This window comes from Larus michahellis, unplaced genomic scaffold (genome assembly GCF_964199755.1).
Source record: "Larus michahellis unplaced genomic scaffold, bLarMic1.1 SCAFFOLD_363, whole genome shotgun sequence".
Taxonomy (NCBI): domain Eukaryota; kingdom Metazoa; phylum Chordata; class Aves; order Charadriiformes; family Laridae; genus Larus; species Larus michahellis.
The window spans coordinates 25,762-47,406 of record NW_027436333.1 but is presented as its reverse complement, the minus strand read 5'-3'; the positions used below and the strand labels follow the sequence as shown (position 1 = coordinate 47,406).

General features: G+C 65.4%; 1 protein-coding gene across 2 annotated transcripts; it reads left to right on the top strand.

The window, feature by feature from the left end:
• Window positions 1-1,160: 1,160 nt before the first annotated feature.
• Window positions 1,161-21,126, top strand: GRK1 (G protein-coupled receptor kinase 1). Of its 2 annotated transcripts, none has more exons than XM_074571868.1 (9): window positions 1,161-1,298; window positions 3,410-3,897; window positions 7,506-7,792; window positions 10,062-10,189; window positions 11,050-11,207; window positions 13,713-13,796; window positions 15,446-15,570; window positions 17,148-17,349; window positions 20,828-21,126. In XM_074571868.1, exons 2-9 carry the CDS (start codon window positions 3,423-3,425, stop codon window positions 21,124-21,126), a joined length of 1,758 nt encoding a protein of 585 aa, XP_074427969.1. In that variant the 5' UTR covers window positions 1,161-1,298; window positions 3,410-3,422. The 2 variants fall into 2 exon arrangements, with proteins under 2 accessions (XP_074427969.1, XP_074427970.1); XM_074571869.1 differs by lacking the exon at window positions 20,828-21,126 and adding an exon at window positions 17,819-18,182.
• Window positions 21,127-21,645: the final 519 nt, after the last annotated feature.

Below are 21,645 nucleotides of genomic sequence, written 5' to 3'. Positions count from 1 at the left end.
GCTGCGCCCCCCCCCCCACCTTGGTTGTGGGGGGGGGGGGTGTCACCCGGATGCCTGGGTCCCTCCTCGGACATCCCATCCCCCCCCCCCCCCCCCCACCTTGGCGGGGGGGGGGGGGGGGGCACCCAGGCGTCCGGGGTGGGGGCGGGGACGTGCCCGACCGAGCGCTCCCGGTTCCCCGGTAACGGCTCGTCCCCGCCGGGCACCGGCAGCCAAAAAACGCCCCCCCCCCCCCCCCGCCTTCCCCCGGACGCCTGGGTTCCTTCCCCGTCCCCCCCCCCCCCAAACCGGACGCCTGGGTCCCTTGGGGACAGTTGCGGGGGGGGGGGGGGGACACGATACCCCTGGACGCCTGGGTCCCCCGTGGGAAATGGGGGGAGGGGCGGGGCGGGGGGGGGGGCTGGGATCAATGGGGGGGGGGGGCCTTGGGGACTTTGGGGGGGGGGGGGTCCCGGCCGCCTGGGTCCCCTGGGATCAATGGGGGGGGTCCTTTGGGGACAGTGGGGGGGGGTCCCGGACACCTGGGTCCCCTGGGATCAATGGGGGGGGTCCTTTGGGGACAGTGGGGGGGGGTCCCGGACACCTGGGCCCCCTGGGATCAATGGGGGGGGTCCTTTGGGGACAGTGGGGGGGGGGTCACGGCCACCTGGGTCCCCTGGGATCAATGGGGGGGGGTCCCTTGGGGACAGTGGGGGGGGGGTCCCGGCCGCCTGGGTCCCCTGGGATCAATGGGGGGGGCCCTGGGATCAATGCGGGGGGGTCCCTTGGGGACAGTGGGGGGGGGGTCCCGGCCGCCTGGGTCCCCTGGGATCAATGGGGGGGGTCCCTTGGGGACTTTGAGGGGGGGGTCCCGGCCGCCTGGGTCCCCTGGGATCAATGGGGGGGGCCCTTGGGGACTTTGAGGGGGGGGTCCCGGCCGCCTGGGTCCCCTGGGATCAATGCGGGGGGGTCCCTTGGGGACAGTGGGGGGGGGGTCCCAGACACCTGGGTCCCCTGGGATCAATGCGGGGGGGTCCCTTGGGGACAGTGGGGGGGGGGTCCCGGACACCTGGGTCCCCTGGGATCAATGCGGGGGGGTCCCTTGGGGACAGTGGGGGGTCCCGGCTGCCGGGGGGGGGGCGTGTGAGCAGCCCTTTGGTGGGGGGGGGTGGGTTATGGGAGGGGGGGGGGAGGGGGTTATGGGGCATGGGGTGGGGGGGCCATGGCCGCCCCCGGGGGATTTGGTTAATCCCCGGGCGGGGCTAATCCCGGTGCCGGGGGCTACCGGGAGCCGGCGCGGGCGAGCGGGAGCTGCAGAGGTGAGGTGGGAGAGGGGGGTCCCGGGGTGGGGGGCGCGGGGGGGGGGGGTATGTCAGACGGTGGGGGGGGGTCCCGGACACCTGGGTCCCTTTGGGTGGGGGGGTCCCGGACACCTGGGTGCCCTCGGGGGGGGGGGTGGTCCCAAATATCTGGGTCCCTTTGGGTGGGGGGGTCCCCAATATCTGGGTCCCTTTGGGTGGGGGGGGTCCCGGACACCTGGATGCCCTCACGGTGGGGGGGTCCCAAATATCTGGGTGGCCTCAGGGTGGGGGTGTCCCAAATACCTGGGTCCCTTTGGGGTGGGGGGGTCCCAGACACCTGGGTGCCCTCTGGGTGGGGGGGGTCCCCAATATCTGGGTGGCCTCAGGGTGGGGGTGTCCCAAATATCTGTGTCCCTTTGGGGGGGGGGGGGTCCCAGACACCTGGGTGCCCTCTGGGTGGGGGGGGTCCCCAATATCTGGGTGGCCTCAGGGTGGGGGTGTCCCAAATACCTGGGTCCCTTTGGGGGGGGGGTCCCGGACACCTGGGTGGCCTCAGGGTGGGGGGGGTCCCAAATACCTGGGTCCCTTTGGGTGGGGGGGGTCCCCAATATCTGGGTGGCCTCAGGGTGGGGGGGTCCCAAATATCTGGGTCCCTTTGGGTGGGGGGGGTCCCCAATATCTGGGTCCCTTTGGGGTAGGGGGTCCCCAATATCTGGGTGGCCTCAGGGTGGGGGGGTCCCAAATACCTGGGTCCCTTTGGGTGGGGGGGTCCCCAATATCTGGGTCCCTTTGGGTGGGGGGGGTCCCGGACACCTGGGTCCCTTTGGGTGGGGGGGGTCCCGGACACCTGGATGCCCTCACGGTGGGGGGGTCCCAAATATCTGGGTGGCCTCAGGGTGGGGGGGTCCCGGAGACCTGGGTGCCCTCGGGGGGGGGGGTGGTCCCAAATATCTGGGTCCCTTTGGGTGGGGGGGTCCCCAATATCTGGGTCCCTTTGGGTGGGGGGGGTCCCGGACACCTGGATGCCCTCACGGTGGGGGGGTCCCAAATATCTGGGTGGCCTCAGGGTGGGGGTGTCCCAAATATCTGGGTCACTTTGGGTGGGGGGTCCCCAATATCTGGGTGGCCTCAGGGTGGGGGGGTCCCAAATACCTGGGTCCCTTTGGGGTGGGGAGGTCCCGGACACCTGGGTAGCCTCTGGGTGGGGGGGGGTCCCCAATGTCTGGGTGGCCTCAGGGTGGGGGTGTCCCAAATATCTGGGTCCCTTTGGGGTGGGGGGTCCCGGACACCTGGGTGGCCTCAGGGTGGGGGGGGTCCCAAATACCTGGGTCCCTTTGGGTGGGGGGGGTCCCGGACACCTGGGTCCCTTTGGGGTGGGGGGTCCCCAATGTCTGGGTGGCCTCAGGGTGGGGGGGTCCCCTCCAGGTGTGTGTGGGGGGGGTCTGGGTGATGGGTCCCCTTGGGTGGGGGGGTCCCAGACACTTGGGTGCCCCTGAGGGTGTGTGTGGGGGGGTCCTGTATGTGTGGGTCCCCCTCAGGATGCGGGGGGCGGGGGGGGGGTCCCAAATACCTGGGTCCCTTTGGGTTGGGGGGTCCCGGGGGTGGGTCCTCCTTCCCCCCCAGCCCCCCCTCCAACTCCTCCTCCCTCCCCCCCCCTTCCCATCATCCTTTGCTGCAAAGGACCGTGGGAGCCGCCACCTTTTGGGGGGGGGGGGGGCACGGCGGCCATGACACCTCCCAGAATCCTTTGCGGCGCCATTCTCAACCTTGGGGGGAAGGGGGGGGGGGCAACGGGGGGGGGAGGGGGGGGTGACAACACCTCCTTCCCATCATGCTTGGCCGCCCCGGTGCATTGTGGGATATCGGGGGGGGGGGGGGGGATTGGGGGTATCCCCCCCCCCCTTCTCGTTCCCTGAAAGCCGCTTAGGCCGGGGCTGAGCCGCTTTCCCCGCTAATTATAGCGCGCTGGCCCTTTAAGACCATGACCTTGCCCCCCCCCCCCCTTGGGGGGGGTAATCCGGGGGGGGGGGGCGGGGAGGGACATGGCGGGGGAGGGAAGGGGACAATATGTCCCCGTGGGTGGCATCAAGCGCTCACTTCCGCGTGTCCCCCCCCCCCCCCCCCCCCAGCCCCTCAGCAGCCATGGACATCGGCGGCCTGGAGACGGTGGTGGCCAACTCGGCCTACGTGTCGGCCCGGGGCGGGCCGGGGGCTACCTCGGGTCGGGATCGACGGCAACGGGCCCGCCTGCGCCTGCCCCACATCTCCCAGTGCCAGGCCTTGCGCGCCCGCCTGGCCGGCGGCGGGGCCCCGAATGGCGGCGGCAAGGCCCAAAATGGCGTCGCGCCTGGCGGCGGCCACCTTGAAGAGGATACATCCTTCCGGTGGCAGTGCGTGGAGCAGCCGATCGGGAAGCTGCTTTTCCGGCGGTTTCTAGAAGGGAGGCCGGAATTGGCCGCCGCCGGGGCGCTGTGGGCGGAGCTGGAGGCCTACGAGCAGTGCGAGGAGGAGGAGAGGGCCGGGGCGGCCGCCGCCATCAGGAGCCGTTTCTTCACCCCCGGCGGGGCCCAACACTGCGCCTTCCTCAGCGCCGCCGCCGTCGCCGGGCCCCCCGCAGGTGAGGCCCCGCCCTGCCCCGCCCCGGCGCCAAGGTGGGGGCCGCCGTACCAAAACCAAAAGGGCGGCCGCGGCGCCAAGATGGCGGCCGCCGTACCGCCCACGGGGGCCGTGACAACAAAATGGCGGCCGCGGCGCCAAAACGGCAGCCGCCATACTGCCCCCGGGGGCCGAGACAACAAAATGGCGGCCGTGACACTAAGATGGTGGCCACCGTACTGCCCACAGGGGCCGTGACAGCAAAATGGCGGCCATGACACTAAGATGGTGGCCGCCATACTGCCCACAGGGGCCTTGACAACAAAATGGCGGCCGCGGCGCCAAAATGGCAGCCACAATACCGCCAATGGTGGCCCTGACAGCAAAATGGCGGCCGCGACGCCAAGATGGCGGCCACCGTACTGCCCACGGGGGCCATGACAACAAAATGGCAGCTGTGACGCCAACATGGCGGCCACGGTGCCAAAATGGTAGCCGCCATACTGCCCACGGGGGCCGAGACAACAAAATGGCGGCCGTGACACTAAGATGGCGGCCGCCGTACTGCCCACAGGGACCGTGACAACAAAATGGCTGCCGCGGCGCCAAAATGGTGGCCACAATACTGCCAATGGTGGCCCTGACAGCAAAATGGCGGCCACGGGGCCGAGATGGCGGCCGCCACACTGCCCACGGGGGCCATGACAACAAAATGGCAGCCGTGACACTAAGATGGCGGCCGCCGTACTGCCCCCGGGGGCCGTGACAACAAAATGGCGGCCGTGACACCAAGATGGCGGCCGCAATTCCACCAATGGTGGCCCTGACAGCAAAATGGCGGCCACGGTGCCGAGATGGCGGCCGCCGTCCTGCCTACGGGGGCCGTGACAGCAAAATGGCGGCCGTGACGCCAAGATGGCGGCTGCGGCGCCAAGATGGCGGCCACGACACCGCCAATGGCGGCCGCGATGCCAAAATGGCGGCCATGATAGCTTCAACGGTGGCCATGACACCAAAATGGTGGCCATGGTACCTCAATGGAGGCCATGATACCTCCGATGGCGGCCATGATACCTCCAATGGTGGCCATGACACCAAAATGGTGGCCATGACACCTCCAATGGCAGCCGTAATACCCCGACGAAGGCCATGGTACCCCAACGGTGGCCATGGTGCCACCAACGGAGGCCATGACACCTCAGCAGAGGCCATGCTAGCCCAGTGGAGGCCATGCTAGCCCAGTGGAGGCCATGACACCCCAGTAGAGGCCATGACACTCCCAACAGTGGCCATGACGCCCCCAACGATGGCTATGATGCCCCCGGTGGCGGCCATGACACCCCCAGTAGTGGCCATGACGGCCCCAATGGTCACCATGACAGTGATGACTACTAAGACACCCCCAAAGGTGGCCATGACACCCCCAGTGGTGGCCACGATGGCCCCGGTGGTGGCCATGATGCCCCCAACGGTGGCCATGATGCCCCCGGTGGTGGCTATGACACCCCCAATGGTGGCCATGATGGCCATGATGCCCCTGGTGGTGGCTATGACACCCCCAATGGTGGCCACAATGCCCCCGATGGTGGCCATGACGCCCCCAATGGTGGCCACGACGCCCATGACACCCCCAACGATGGCGATGACACCCCCGGTGGTGGCCATGACGCCCCCGACGGTGGCCACGACGCCCCCGGTGGTGGCCACGACACCCCCAACAGTGGCCATGATGCCCCTGGTGGTGGCTATGACACCCCCAATGGTGGCCATGATGCCCCCCGTGGTGGCCATGACGCCCCCAACGGTGGCCATGACGCCCCCGATGGTGGCCACAATGCCCCCGATGGTGGCCATGATGCCACCAGTGGTGGCCATGACACCCCCAACCGTGGCCACGATGCCCCCGCTGGTGGCCATGACGCCCCCAACGGTGGCCATGATGCCCATGACACCCCCAACGATGGCAATGACACCCCCGGTGGTGGCCATGACGCCCCCAGTGGTGGCCATGATGCCCATGACACCCCCAACGATGGCGATGACACCCCCGGTGGTGGCCACGACGCCCCCAGTGGTGGCCACGACGCCCCTGGTGGTGGCCGTGACACCCCCAACCGTGGCCACGATGGCCCCTAGTGGTGGCCATGACGCCCCCAATGGTGGCCATGATGCCCATGACACCCCCAACGATGGCGATGACACCCCTGGTGGTGGCCATGATGCCCCCAGTGGTGGCCACGACGCCCATGACACCCCCAATGATGGCGATGACACCCCTGGTGGTGGCCACGACGCCCCCGACGGTGGCCACGATGCCCCCGGTGGTGGCCGTGACACCCCCAACCGTGGCCACGATGCCCCTGCTGGTGGCCATGACGCCCCCAATGGTGGCCATGATGCCCATGACACCCCCAACGATGGCAATGACACCCCCGGTGGTGGCCACGACGCCCCCAGTGGTGGCCACGATGCCCATGACACCCCCAATGATGGCGATGACACCCCCGGTGGTGGCCACGACGCCCCTGACGGTGGCCACGATGCCCCCGGTGGTGGCCGTGACACCCCCAACAGTGGCCACGATGCCCCTCGTGGTGGCCATGACGCCCCCAATGGTGGCCATGATGCCCATGACACCCCCAATGATGGCGATGACACCCCCGGTGGTGGCCACGACGCCCCCGACAGTGGCCACGATGCCCCCGGTGGTGGCCGTGACACCCCCAACAGTGGCCACGATGCCCCTGGTGGTGGCCATGATGCCCCCAATGGTGGCCATGATGCCCATGACACCCCCAACGATGGCGATGACACCCCTGGTGGTGGCCATGATGCCCCCAGTGGTGGCCACGACGCCCATTACACCCCCAATGATGGCGATGACACCCCTGGTGGTGGCCGTGACGCCCCCAGTGGTGGCCACGACGCCCCTGGTGGTGGCCGTGACACCCCCAACCGTGGCCACGATGGCCCCAGTGGTGGCCATGACGCCCCCAATGGTGGCCATGATGCCCATGACACCCCCAACGATGGCGATGACACCCCTGGTGGTGGCCATGATGCCCCCAGTGGTGGCCACGACGCCCATGACACCCCCAACGATGGCGATGACACCCCCGGTGGTGGCCACGACGCCCCTGACGGTGGCCACGATGCCCCCGGTGGTGGCCGTGACACCCCCAACAGTGGCCACGATGCCCCTGGTGGTGGCCATGACGCCCCCAATGGTGGCCATGATGCCCATGACACCCCCAACGATGGCGATGACACCCCTGGTGGTGGCCATGATGCCCCCAGTGGTGGCCACGACGCCCATGACACCCCCAACGATGGCGATGACACCCCCGGTGGTGGCCACGACGCCCCCAACGGTGGCCACGATGCCCCCGGTGGTGGCCATGACACCCCCAACAGTGGCCACGATGCCCCTGGTGGTGGCCATGATGCCCCCAATGGTGGCCATGATGGCCATGACACCCCCAACGATGGCGATGACACCCCTGGTGGTGGCCACGACGCCCCCGACGGTGGCCACGATGCCCCCGGTGGTGGCCGCGCCACTCCCAGTGGCGGCCGTGATAGCGTCGGCGGCCACGCCACCTTCTCCCCCTTCCTCTTCCACGCGCGCAGGTGCCGCCCCCTCGGCGGGGGCCTTCGGCCAAGCTCGCCGGGAGTTGCTAGCCCACCTGGAAGCGGCGGCCTGGAGCCCGTACCGAGAATCGCTGGAATTCGGGCGTTTCGTGCAATTCAAGTGGTTGGAGGAACAACCGGTGGGGGCCGAAGCCTTCGCCGAGTTCCGGGTCCTGGGCAAGGGGGGGTTCGGCGAGGTCTGCGCCTGCCAGCGCCGGGCCACCGGCAAGATGTACGCCAACAAACGCCTCAACAAGAAACGCCTCAAGAAGCGCCAGGGCTACGAGGTGAGGCCGCGGGCCGGCCCCCTCCCCTCCCCTCCCCCAACCCCCCTCAACCCCCCTCAACCCCCCACCGAGGGGGGGGACACGGGGCGGCCCCCGGGCCCCTCGGTGCCCTCGGCCCTTCCCGGGGCCTCCCGCGGCTCCTCGTCGGCAAATCTGTCGCCAAAGGCCTTCTCCTGTCCCCAAATCCCTTCCCCTGTCCCCAAATCCCTTCCCCTGTCCCCAAATCCCTTCTCCTGTCCCCAAATTCCATCCCCTGTCCCCAAATCCCTTCTTCTGTCCCCAAATCCCTTCTTCTCTCCCCAGATTCCTTCTCCTGTCCCCAAATCCCTTCCCCTGTCCCCAAATCCCTTCTTCTCTCCCCAAATCCCTTCCCCTGTCCCCAAATCCCTTCTTCTCTCCCCAAATCCCTTCCCCTGTCCCCAAATCCCTTCTTCTGTCCCCAAATCCCTTCCCCTGTCCCCAAATCCCTTCTTCTGTCCCCAAATCCCTTCCTCTGTCCCCAAATCCCTTCCCCTGTCCCCAAATCCCTTCTTCTGTCCCCAAATCCCTTCTTCTCTCCCCAAATTCCTTCTCCTGTCCCCAAATCCCTTCCCCTGTCCCCAAATCCCTTCTTCTGTCCCCAAATTCCTTCCCCTGTCCCCAAATCCCTTCCCCTGTCCCCAAATCCCTTCGTCTGTCACCAAATCCCTTCTTCTCTCCCCAAATCCCTTCCCCTGTCCCCAAATCCCTTCTCCTGTCCCCAAATCCCTTCTTCTGTCCCCAAATTCCTTCCCCTGTCCCCAAATCCCTTCTCCTGTCCCCAAATCCCTTCTTCTGTCCCCAAATTCCTTCCCCTGTCCCCAAATCCCTTCTTCTGTCCCCAAATTCCATCCCCTGCCCCCAAATCCCTTCCCCTGTCCCCAAATCCCTTCTTCTGTCCCCAAATCCCTTCTTCTCTCCCCAAATCCCTTCCCCTGTCCCCAAATCCCTTCTCCTGTCCCCAAATTCCTTCCCCTGTCCCCAAATCCCTTCTTCTGTCCCCAAATTCCATCCCCTGCCCCCAAATCCCTTCCCCTGTCCCCAAATCCCTTCTCCTGTCCCCAAATTCCTTCCCCTGTCCCCAAATCCCTTCTCCTGTCCCCAAATTCCATCCCCTGTCCCCAAATTCCTTCCCCTGTCCCCAAATCCCTTCTCCTGTCCCCAAATCCCTTCCCCTGTCCCCAAATCCCTTCTTCTCTCCCCAAATTCCTTCTCCTGTCCCCAAATCCCTTCTTCTCTCCCCAAATCCCTTCCCCTGTCCCCAAATCCCTTCTTCTGTCCCCAAATCCCTTCCCCTGTCCCCAAATCCCTTCTTCTCTCCCCAAATCCCTTCCCCTGTCCCCAAATCCCTTCTTCTGTCCCCAAATCCCTTCCCCTGTCCCCAAATCCCTTCCCCTGTCCCCAAATCCCTTCTTCTCTCCCCAAATCCCTTCCCCTGTCCCCAAATCCCTTCTTCTGTCCCCGAATTCCTTCCCCTGTCCCCAAATCCCTTCTTCTGTCCCCAAATCCCTTCCCCTGTCCCCAAATCCCTTCCCCTGTCCCCAAATCCCTTCTTCTCTCCCCAAATCCCTTCCCCTGTCCCCAAATCCCTTCTTCTCTCCCCAAATTCCTTCCCCTGTCCCCAAATCCCTTCTTCTGTCCCCAAATCCCTTCCCCTGTCCCCAAATCCCTTCTTCTGTCCCCAAATTCCTTCTCCTGTCCCCAAATCCCTTCCCCTGTCCCCAAATCCCTTCTTCTGTCCCCAAATTCCTTCCCCTGTCCCCAAATCCCTTCCCCTGTCCCCAAATTCCTTCTTCTCTCCCCAAATTCCTTCCCCTGTCCCCAAATTCCTTCTTCTGTCCCCAAATCCCTTCCCCTGTCCCCAAATCCCTTCTTCTGTCCCCAAATTCCTTCCCCTGTCCCCAAATCCCTTCTTCTGTCCCCAAATTCCTTCCCCTGTCCCCAAATCCCTTCTTCTCTCCCCAAATGCCTTCCCCTGTCCCCAAATCCCTTCTCCTGTCCCCAATCCCTTCCCGTGTCCTTGGCATGTCCTTGGCGTGTCCTTGGCGTGTCCTTGGCCTATCCTTGCCACGCACCATCCCGTGTCCTTGCCGTGTACCGTCCCACATCCGTGGCGTGTCCTCGGCGTGTCCCACCCATGTTTTCCCGCGCATGCGCCCCCCTTTCCCCCAACCCTTGGCCTCGGCGCCTCCTTGGCGCGTGCCGGGCCGTCCCCAGCGGCGTGCCCTTGGCGTGTGCTTGGCGTGTGCAGGCGGCGATGGTGGAGAAGCGGATCCTGGCGCGGGTCCACAGTCGCTTCATCGTCTCGCTGGCCTGCGCCTTCCAGACCAAGACCGACCTCTGCCTCGTCATGACCATCATGAACGGCGGCGACCTGCGGTAAAGCGTGTGCTTGGCGTGTGCCAGGCGTGTCGCTGCCGGCGGCGTTGTCCGGCGGGGCCTCGGCGGGGGCCTGAGCACGTGGAGGCGCCACGTGGTGCGCGCGACGGGGACGAGGCCGCCCCTGGGTTCTCTGAATTACGTCCCCAGAGTGTCCCCAGGTGCTGGCGTGTCCTTAGCGTGTCCTTAGCGTGTCCCTAGCGTGTCCTTAGCATGTGGATGTACCACACACGCAACGGGGATGAAGCCAACCCAGCTCCCCGTAGCCGTGTCCCCGGTATGTCCCCAGATACTGGAGTTTCCCCAGGCGCTGGCATGTCCCTGGGCGCTTGCGTGTCCTTAACGTGTCCTTAGCATGTCCTTAGCATGTCCTTAGCATGTCCTTAGCATGTCCCTAGCATGTCCTTAGCATGTCTCTAGCATGACAGCAAGTCAACCCAGCTTCCCCCAGCCGTGTCCCCAGTATGTCCCCAAGCACTGGTGTGTCCCTAGCATGTCCCTAGCATGTCCCTAGCATGTCCTTAGCATGTCCCTAGCATGTCCCTAGCGTGTCCTTAGCATGTGGATGTACCACACACGCAACGGGGATGAAGCCAACCCAGCTCCCCGTAGCCGTGTCCCCGGTATGTCCCCAGATACTGGAGTTTCCCCAGGCGCTGGCGTGTCCTTAACATGTCCTTAGCATGTCCTTAGCATGTCCTTAGCATGTGGAGGCGCCACACACACAAAGGGGACGAAGCCAACCCAGCTTCCCCCAGCCGCCTCCCCAGCACGTCCCCAGGCGCTGGCGCGTGTCCGTCCCCCCTCCCCGAGGGCTGGCGTGTCCTTAGCGTGTCCTTGGCGTGTCCTTGGCGTGTCAGGTACCACATCTACAACGTGGACGAGGAGAACCCCGGGTTCCCCGAGCCGCGGGCCGTGTTTTACACCGCCCAGATCCTGCTGGGGCTGGAGCACCTGCACCAGCACCGCATCGTCTACCGCGACCTCAAGCCCGAGAACGTCCTCCTCGATGACGCCGGTGACGTTGGGGACAGCGGGGCACGGGGGGGGGGGCACGGGGACATCGGGGGGGCATGGGGACACCGGGCGATGCGGGGACATTGGGGATGGGGGGGACACTGGGGGATGCGGGGACACTGGGGGCCGTGGGGATAAGGGGACACTGGGGGGGCGCGGGGACATTGGGGGCCGTGGGGACACGGGGGGGATGGGGGGAACTTCGAGGGCATTGAGGGGCGAAGGGACGTGGGGGGATGGGGGGACACTGGGGGCCGTGGGGACAAGGGGACACTGGGGGCCGTGGGGCACTGGGGGACGCGGGGACATTGGGGGCCGTGGGGACATTGGGGGCCGTGGGGACAAGGGGACACTGGGGGGCGCGGGGACACCGGGGGACACGGGGACATTGGGGACCTCGGGGACGAGGGGGATGTGTGGGACATGGGGGGGACAGAGGAGGACGTACAGGGGTGTGTTACTGGGAGCCCGGGAGGGTGATACTGGGAGGCACTGGGATGGGTTCCTGGGGATGTCACTGGTTCTTACTGGTGGTTACTGGTGTGAGCAGGGCACTGGGGGTGTTCCTGGGGGTGTTACTGGTTCTTACTGGTGGTTACTGGTGTGAGCAGGGCACTGGGGGTGTTCCTGAGGGTGTTACTGGTTCTTACTGGTGGTTACTGGTGTGAGCAGGGCACTGGGGGGGTGTTCCTGAGGGTGTTACTGGTGGTTACTGGTGGTTACTGGTGTGAGCAGGGCACTGGGGGGGTTCCTGGGGGTGTTACTGGTTCTTACTGGTGGTTACTGGTGTGAGCAGGGCACTAGGATGGTTCCTGGGGGTGTTACTGGTTCTTACTGGTGGTTACTGGTGTGAGCAGGGCACTGGGGGGGGGTTCCTGAGGGTGTTACTGGTGGTTACTGGTGTGAGCAGGGCACTGGGGGGGGTTCCTGGGGGTGTTACTGGTGGTTACTGGTGGTTACTGGTGTGAGCAGGGCACTGGGGGGGTTCCTGAGGGTGTTACTGGTTCTTACTGGTGGTTACTGGTGTGAGCAGGGCACAGGGGGGGGGTTCCTGAGGGTGTTACTGGTGGTTACTGGTGGTTACTGGTGTGAGCAGGGCACTAGGATGGTTCCTGAGGGTGTTACTGGTGGTTACTGGTGGTTACTGGTGTGAGCAGGGCACTGGGGGTGTTCCTGAGGGTGTTACTGGTGGTTACTGGTGGTTACTGGTGTGAGCAGGGCACTGGGGGGGGTTCCTGAGGGTGTTACTGGTTCTTACTGGTGGTTACTGGTGTGAGCAGGGCACTGGGGGGGGGGTTCCTGAGGGTGTTACTGGTTCTTACTGGTGGTTACTGGTGTGAGTAAGGCACTAGGATGGTTCCTGGGGGTGTTACTGGTTCTTACTGGTGGTTACTGGTGTGAGCAGGGCACTGGGGGTGTTCCTGAGGGTGTTACTGGTTCTTACTGGTGGTTACTGGTGTGAGCAGGGCACTGGGGGGTGTTCCTGAGGGTGTTACTGGTGGTTACTGGTGGTTACTGGTGTGAGCAGGGCACTGGGGGGGTTCCTGGGGGTGTTACTGGTTCTTACTGGTGGTTACTGGTGTGAGCAGGGCACTGGGGGGTGTTCCTGAGGGTGTTACTGGTGGTTACTGGTGGTTACTGGTGTGAGCAGGGCACTGGGGGGGTTCCTGGGGGTGTTACTGGTTCTTACTGGTGGTTACTGGTGTGAGCAGGGCACTGGGGGGTGTTCCTGAGGGTGTTACTGGTGGTTACTGGTGGTTACTGGTGTGAGCAGGGCACTGGGGGGGTTCCTGGGGGTGTTACTGGTGGTTACTGGTGTGAGTAAGGCACTAGGATGGTTCCTGAGGGTGTTACTGGTTCTTACTGGTGGTTACTGGTGTGAGCAGGGCACTGGGATGGGTTCCTGAGGGTGTTACTGGTTCTTACTGGTGGTTACTGGTGTGAGCAGGGCACTGGGGGGTGTTCCTGAGGGTGTTACTGGTGGTTACTGGTGGTTACTGGTGTGAGCAGGGCACTGGGGGGGCTCCTGGGGGTGTTACTGGTTCTTACTGGTGGTTACTGGTGTGAGCAGGGCACTGGGGGGGTGTTCCTGAGGGTGTTACTGGTTCTTACTGGTGGTTACTGGTGTGAGCAGGGCACTGGGGGGGGGGTTCCTGAGGGTGTTACTGGTTCTTACTGGTGGTTACTGGTGTGAGCAGGGCACTGGGGGGGGTTCCTGAGGGTGTTACTGGTTCTTACTGGTGGTTACTGGTGTGAACAGGGCACTGGGGGGGTTCCTGAGGGTGTTACTGGTGGTTACTGGTGGTTACTGGTGTGAGCAGGGCACTGGGGGGGGTTCCTGAGGGTGTTACTGGTTCTTACTGGTGGTTACTGGTGTGAGCAGGGCACTGGGGGGGGTTCCTGAGGGTGTTACTGGTTCTTACTGGTGGTTACTGGTGTGAGCAGGGCACTGGGGGGGTTCCTGGGGGTGTTACTGGTTCTTACTGGTGGTTACTGGTGTGGGCAGGCCACGTCCGTCTGTCCGACATGGGTCTGGCCGTGGAGCTCAAGGAGGGACAGAACAAAACCCGCGGCTACGCCGGGACCCCGGGTAGGGGACGGGGTGGGGGGGGACACGGGGGGGGACGTGGACCTTGGGGACAGGGGAGGTGGCACGGAGACCCGGGGGGGGGGGAGGGGGGGGGGCCACGGTTATGGGGTGGGGGGGCCACGTGGGGAAGGCCGGGGACACGGGGGACAGCGGGTGGCAGGAGGGTGGGGGTCCCTCGGCCCTGCTCCTCTCCTGGTCACCTGGGTCCTCCTTGGTCACCTGGGTCCTCCTTGGTCACCTGGGTCCCCCCTTGGTCACCAGGGTCCTTCTTGGTCACCCGGGTCCCCCCTTGGTCACCTGGGTCCTTCTTGGTCACCTGGGTCCCCCCTTGGTCACCTGGGTCCTCCTTGGTCACCCGGGTCCTCCTTGGTCACCTGGGTCCTCCTTGGTCACCCGGGTCCTTCTTGGTCACCCGGGTCCCCCCGTGGTCACCTGGGTCCTTCTTGGTCACCTGGGTCCTTCTTGGTCACCTGGGTCCCCCCTTGGTCACCAGGGTCCTCCTTGGTCACCTGGGTCCTCCTTGGTCACCTGGGTCCTTCTTGGTCACCTGGGTCCCCCCTTGGTCACCTGGGTCCTCCTTGGTCACCTGGGTCCTCCTTGGTCACCCGGGTCCCCCCTTGGTCACCTGGGTCCCCCCTTGGTCACCCGGGTCCTCCTTGGTCACCCGGGTCCTTCTTGGTCACCTGGGTCCCCCCTTGGTCACCTGGGTCCTCCTTGGTCACCCGGGTCCTTCTTGGTCACCTGGGTCCTTCTTGGTCACCTGGGTCCCCCCTTGGTCACCTGGGTCCCCCCATGGTCACCTGGGTCCCCCCTTGGTCACCTGGGTCCTCCTTGGTCACCAGGGTCCTTCTTGGTCACCCGGGTCCCCCCCTGGTCACCTGGGTCCTCCTTGGTCACCCGGGTCCTCCTTGGTCACCTGGGTCCCCCCTTGGTCACCTGGGTCCTCCTTGGTCACCCGGGTCCCCCCTTGGTCACCCGGGTCCTTCTTGGTCACCTGGGTCCTTCTTGGTCACCTGGGTCCCCCCTTGGTCACCTGGGTCCTTCTGGACATGGGTCCTTCTCGGTCACCTGAGTCCCCCCTGGTCACTTGGGTCTCTCCAGACATGGGTCCTTCTTGGTCACCTGGGTCCTTCTTGGTCACCTGGGTCCCCCCTTGGTCACCTGGGACCACCCTGGTCATTCGAGTCCTTCCAGACATGGGTCCTTGGTCACCTGGGTCCTTCTTGGTCACCAGGGTCCTCCCTTGGTCACCTGCGTCCTTCTGGACATGGGTCCTTCTGGACATGGGTCCTTCTTGGTCACCTGAGTCCCCCCTGGTCACTTGGGTCCCTCCAGACATGGGTCCTTGGTCACCTGGGTCCTTCTGGACATGGGTCCTTCCTGATCGCCTGGGTCCTTCTTGGTCACCGGGGTCCCCCTTGGTCACCTGGGTCCCCCCTGGTCACCTGGGTCCTTCTTGGTCACCTGAGTCCCCCCTGGTCATTTGGGTCCCTCCAGACACGGGTCCTTGGTCACCTGGGTCCTTCTTGGTCAAAAGGGTCCTCCCTTGGTCACCTGGGTCTCCCCGGATCTGGGTCCTCCCTGGTCACCTGGGTCCTCCCATGTCACCTGTGTCGTCCCCTCCCACCCCGGCCACCCGGGTCCCGCAGGGTTCATGGCGCCGGAGCTGCTGCGGGACGAGGAGTACGACTGGGCCGTCGACTACTTCACGCTGGGGGTCACCCTCTACGAGATGCTGGCGGCCAAGGGACCCTTTCGCAGTCGGGGGGAGAAGGTGCCCAGGAACTCCCAAGAACCCCCAGGAACCCCCAGAAACTCCCCAAGGAACATCCCAGAGCTCCCAGTAGTCCCCAAGAGCCTACCAGGAACCCCCCAGGAACCTTCCAGGACCCCCAAGAACCTCCCAGAACCCTCAGGAATCCCCCAGAAACCTCCCAGGAAGCCCCAGGAACCTCCCAGGAACCTCCCAAGAACCTCCCAGGAACCCCCAAACCCCCAAGAACCTACCAAGAACCTCCCAGGAACCCCCAGGAACCTCAGGGACCCCCAAGAACCTCCCAGGAACCTCCCATGAACCTCAGGGACCTCTCAGAATCCCCAGGAACACCCCAGGAACCTCCCAGGACCCCCAAGAACCTCCCAAGAACCTCCCAGGACCCTCCCAGGAACCCCCAGGACCCCCAAGAACCTCCCAAGAACCTCCCAGGAACCTCCCACGAACCCCCAAGACCACCAAGAACCTCCCAGGAACTTCCCAGGAATCCCCAGCGCCCCCAAGAACCTCCCAGGAACCCCCCAAGAACCGCCCAGGAATGCCCAGGGCCCCCAAGAACCTCCCAGGAACCTCCCAGGAACCCCCCAAGAACCTCAGGGACCCCCAAGAACCTCCCAGGAACCCCCAGCGCCCCCAAGAACCTCCCAAGAACCTCCCAGGAACCCCCCAGGAACCTCAGGGACTCCCAAGAACCTCCCAGGAACCTCACAGGAACCCCCAGGACCCCCAAGAACCTCCCAGGAACCTCCCAGGAACCCCCCAAGAACCTCCCAGGAACCCCCAGCGCCCCCAAGAACCTCCCAGAAACCCCCCAGGAACCTCAGGGACCCCCAAGAACCTCCCAAGAACCTCCCAGAAACCCCCCAGGAACCTCAGGGACCCCCAAGAATCCCCCAGGAACCTCCCAAGAACCTCCCAGGAATCCCCCAGGAACCTCAGGGACCCCCAAGAACCTCCCAAGGTTCCCCCCAGGATCCACCCAGGATCCCCCCAGGAACCTCGCAGGAACCCCCAAGAACCTCCCAAGAACCTCCCGAGGTTCCCCCCAAGAACCTCCCAGGAACCCCCAAGAACCTCCCAAGAACCTCACAGGAACCCCCAGGACCCCCAAGAACTTCCCAGGAACCTCCCAAGAACCTCCCAGGATCCCCCCAGGAACCTCAGGGACCCCCAAGAACCCCCCAGGAACCCCCCAAGAACCTCCCAGGAATCCCCCAGGAACCTCAGGGACCCCCAAGAACCCCCCAGGAACCCCCCAAGAACCTCCCAGGAACCTCACAGGAACCCCCAGGACCCCCAAGAACTTCCCAGGAACCTCCCAAGAACCTCCCAGGATCCCCCCAGGAACCTCAGGGACCCCCAAGAACCCCCCAGGAACCCCCAGGATCCCCCCAGGATCCCCCCAAGAACCTCCCAGGAACCCCCAAGAACCTCCCAAGAACCTCCCAGGAACCTCCCAAGAACCTCCCAAGAACCTCCCAGGAACCCCCCCAAGAACCTCCCCACCAGGAACCCCCAGGACCCACCGCCGCCCCTCCCCCCCGCCCCCCCCCGCCCCCCAACCCTTGTCCCCACAGGTGGAAAACAAGGAGGTGACGCGTCGCATCCTCCACGACCCCGTCAGCTACTCGGAGCGGTTCAGCCCGGTGGCACAAGCCGCCTGCGAGGGGCTACTGGCCAAGGACCCCAGCACCCGCCTGGGCTTCCGGGACAACGACTGCGCCCAACTCAAGGCTCACCCCATCTTCGCCGCCGTCAACTGGGGGCGCCTGGAGGCAGGTAACCCCCCCCGGGGGGGGCCAAAATGGGGGGGGCGGGGGGGGTGAGAGTGGGGTGCTGGGGGGCGGCGGCCCCGGGGTTGGGGGGGGGGTCAGGGTTTGGGTGACGATGGGTGTTGGGTGGCTCCAAATGGGTCTCTGGCGTTGGGTGCTCGTGGAAGTGGGTCTCCGGTGGGCGTTGGGGGCCCCAGAAATGGGTCTCCAGCGCCGGGTGGTTCAACAATGGGGTCTCCGGGGGCCGTTGGGTGCTCGTGGAAGTGGGTCCCGACGGGCGTTGGCTGCTCCATCGACGGGGTCTCCAGTGGGCGTTGGGTGCCCAGAAATGGGTCTCCAGTGGGCATTGGGTGCCCCATTGACGGGGTCTCCAGTAGGTGTTGGGTGCTCGGTTGACGAGGTCCCCGGTGGGTGTTGGGTGCTCCGTTGACGGGGTCTCCAACGCTCGTTGGGTGCTCCGTTGATGGGGTCTCCAGTAGGTGTTGGGTGCTCCGTTGACGAGGTCCCCGCTGGGCGTTGGGTGCTCGTGGAAGCGGGTCCCGACGGGCTTTGGCTGCTCCGTCGACGGGGTCTCCAGTGGGCGTTGGGTGCCCAGAAATGGGTCTCCAGTGGGCATTGGGTGCTCCATTGATGGGGTCTCCAACGCTCATTGGGTGCTCCATTGACGAGGTCCCCGGTGGGCGTTGGGTGCTCCGTTGACGGGGTCTCCAACGCTCATTGGGTGCCCCATTGATGGGGTCTCCAGTAGGTGTTGGGTGCTCTGTTGACGAGGTCCCTGGTGGGTGTTGGGTGCCCCATTGACGGGGTCTCCAATGCTCGTTGGGTGCTCCGTTGACGCGGTCCCCGGTGGGCGTTGGGTGCTCCATTGGCGGGGTCTCCAACGCTTGTTGGGTGCTCCGTTGACGAGGCCCCTGGTGGGCGTTGGGTGCTTGTGGAAGTGGGTCCTGACAGGCGTTGGGTGCTCCGTTGAGGGGGTCTCCAACGCTCGTTGGGTGCTCCGTTGACGAGGTCCCCGCTGGGCGTTGGGTGCTCGTGGAAGTGGGTCCCGACGGGCGTTGGCTGCTCCATCGACGGGGTCTCCAGTGGGCGTTGGGTGCCCAGAAATGGGTCTCCAGTGGGCATTGGGTGCTCCATTGATGGGGTCTCCAACGCTCGTTGGGTGCCCCATTGACGGGGTCTCCAGTAGGTGTTGGGTGCTCCGTTGACGAGGTCCCCGGTGGGTGTTGGGTGCCCCATTGACAGGGTCTCCAATGCTCGTTGGGTGCTCCGTTGACGGGGTCTCCAACGTTTGTTGGGTGCTCCGTTGACGAGGTCCCCGGTGGGCGTTGGGTGCTCCGTTGACGGGGTCTCCAATGCTCGTTGGGTGCCCCATTGATGGGGTCTCCAGTAGGTGTTGGGTGCTCCGTTGACAAGGTCCCTGGTGGGTGTTGGGTGCTCCATTGGCGGGGTCTCCAACGCTTGTTGGGTGCTCCGTTGACGAGGCCCCTGGTGGGCGTTGGGTGCTTGTGGAAGTGGGTCCTGACAGGCGTTGGGTGCTCCGTTGAGGGGGTCTCCAACGCTCGTTGGGTGCTCCGTTGACGAGGTCCCCGCTGGGCGTTGGGTGCTCGTGGAAGTGGGTCCCGACGGGCGTTGGCTGCTCCATCGACGGGGTCTCCAGTGGGCGTTGGGTGCCCAGAAATGGGTCTCCAGTGGGCATTGGGTGCTCCATTGATGGGGTCTCCAACGCTCGTTGGGTGCCCCATTGACGGGGTCTCCAGTAGGTGTTGGGTGCTCCGTTGACGAGGTCCCCGGTGGGTGTTGGGTGCCCCATTGACAGGGTCTCCAATGCTCGTTGGGTGCTCCGTTGACGGGGTCTCCAACGTTTGTTGGGTGCTCCGTTGACGAGGTCCCCGGTGGGCGTTGGGTGCTCCGTTGACGGGGTCTCCAATGCTCGTTGGGTGCCCCATTGATGGGGTCTCCAGTAGGTGTTGGGTGCTCCGTTGACAAGGTCCCTGGTGGGTGTTGGGTGCTCCATTGGCGGGGTCTCCAACGCTCGTTGGGTGCTCCGTTGACGAGGCCCCTGGTGGGCGTTGGGTGCTTGTGGAAGTGGGTCCTGACAGGCGTTGGGTGCTCCGTTGAGGGGGTCTCCAACGCTCGTTGGGTGCTCCATTGACGAGGTCCCCGCTGGGCATTGGGTGCTCGTGGAAGCGGGTCCCGACGGGCGTTGGCTGCTCCGTCGACGGGGTCTCCAGTGGGCGTTGGGTGCCCAGAAATGGGTCTCCAGTGGGCATTGGGTGCTCCATTGACGGGGTCTCCAACGCTCGTTGGGTGCCCCATTGATGGGGTCTCCAGTAGGTGTTGGGTGCTCCGTTGACGAGGTCCCCGGTGGGCGTTGGGTGCTCCATCGACGGGGTCTCCAACGCTCGTTGGGTGCCCCATTGATGGGGTCTCCAGTAGGTGTTGGGTGCTCCGTTGACGAGGTCCCTGGTGGGTGTTGGGTGCCCCATTGACAGGGTCTCCAATGCTCGTTGGGTGCTCCGTTGACGAGGTCCCCGGTGGGCGTTGGGTGCTCCGTTGACAGGGTCTCCAACGCTCATTGGGTGCCCCATTGATGGGGTCTCCAGTAGGTGTTGGGTGCTCCGTTGATGAGGTCCCCGGTGGGCGTTGGGTGCTCCATTGGCGGGGTCTCCAACGCTTGTCGGGTGCTCCGTTGACGAGGCCCCTGGTGGGCGTTGGGTGCTGGTGGAAGTGGGTCCTGACAGGCGTTGGGTGCTCCGTTGAGGGGGTCTCCAACGCTCGTTGGGTGCTCCGTTGACGAGGTCCCCGCTGGGCGTTGGGTGCTCGTGGAAGTGGGTCCTGACGGGCGTTGAGTGCTCCGTTGACGAGGTCCCCGGTGGGTGTTGGGTGCCTAGAAATGGGTCTCCAGTGGGCATTGGGTGCTCCATTGATGGGGTCTCCAACGCTCATTGGGTGCTCCGTTGACGAGGTCCCCGGTGGGTGTTGGGTGCTCCGTTGACGGGGTCTCCAACGTTTGTTGGGTGCTCCGTTGACGAGGTCCCTGGTGGGCGTTGGGTGCTCCGTTGACGGGGTCTCCAACGCTTGTTGGGTGCCCCATTGACAGGGTCTCCAGTAGGTGTTGGGTGCTCCGTTGATGAGGTCCCCGGTGGGCGTTGGGTGCTCCATTGGCGGGGTCTCCAACGCTTGTTGGGTGCTCCGTTGACGAGGCCCCTGGTGGGCGTTGGGTGCTTGTGGAAGTGGGTCCTGACAGGCGTTGGGTGCTCCGTTGAGGGGGTCTCCAATGCTCGTTGGGTGCCCCATTGATCGGGTCTCCAATGCTTGTTGGGTGCCCCATTGATGGGGTCTCCAACGCTCGTTGGGTGCTCCGTTGACGAGGTCCCCGCTGGGCGTTGGGTGCTGGTGGAAGCGGGTCCCGACGGGCGTTGGCTGCTCCGTCGAGGGGGGTCTCCAACGTCGCTTGGGCGCTGACGACCGTTCCCTCCCCCCAGGCCTGGTGCCCCCCCCGTTCGTACCGGACCCCCGGCGGGTGTACGCCAAGGACCTGGGGGAGGTGGGGGCCTTCTCCTCGGTGCGGGGGGTGGAGCTGGACGCGGGGGACGCGGCGCTGGGGGACGCCTTCGCCTCGGGGACCGTCCCCATCCCCTGGCAGGAGGAGCTGCTGGAGACCGGCCTCTTCCAGGAGCTCGACGTCTGGGGCCCCCCCGGGACGTTGCCCCCCGACCTGGACCCCGCCAAAGCCCCGGCGGGGGGGGGGGGCGCCCGTTCCGCCACTTGTGGGGTGCTGTGAAAGGTTGGGGGGGGGGGGGTTACACCCAGAATTAGAGGACCCCGAATTTGGGGGGGGGGGGGGAGGGGACCTGGAATTTGGGGGGAGGAAGACCCAGAATTTGGGGGGGGGGACCCGGAATTTGGGGGGGGACGAACCCCGAAATCGGGGGGGGGAGGAAGACCCAGAATTTGGGCGGGGGGGGCGGGGGGGGTGACGCCCAGAATCGGAGGACCCCGAATTTTGGAGGGGGGGGGGGGAGGGGACCTGGAATTTGGGGGGGGGACCTGGAATTTGGGGGGGGGACGAACCCCGACATCGGGGGGGGAGGAAGACCCAGAATTTGGGCGGGGGGGCGGGGGCGGGGGCGGGGGGGGGGGTTGACACCCAGAATTGGAGGACCCCGAATTTGGGGGGGGGGGAGGGAGTAGGGAGGGGGCGGGGACCCGGAATTTGGGGGGGGGGGGGAACCTGGAATTTGGGGGGGGGGACCCCGGAATTGGGGGAGCGACCCAGAATTTGGGGGGGGGGATGACACCC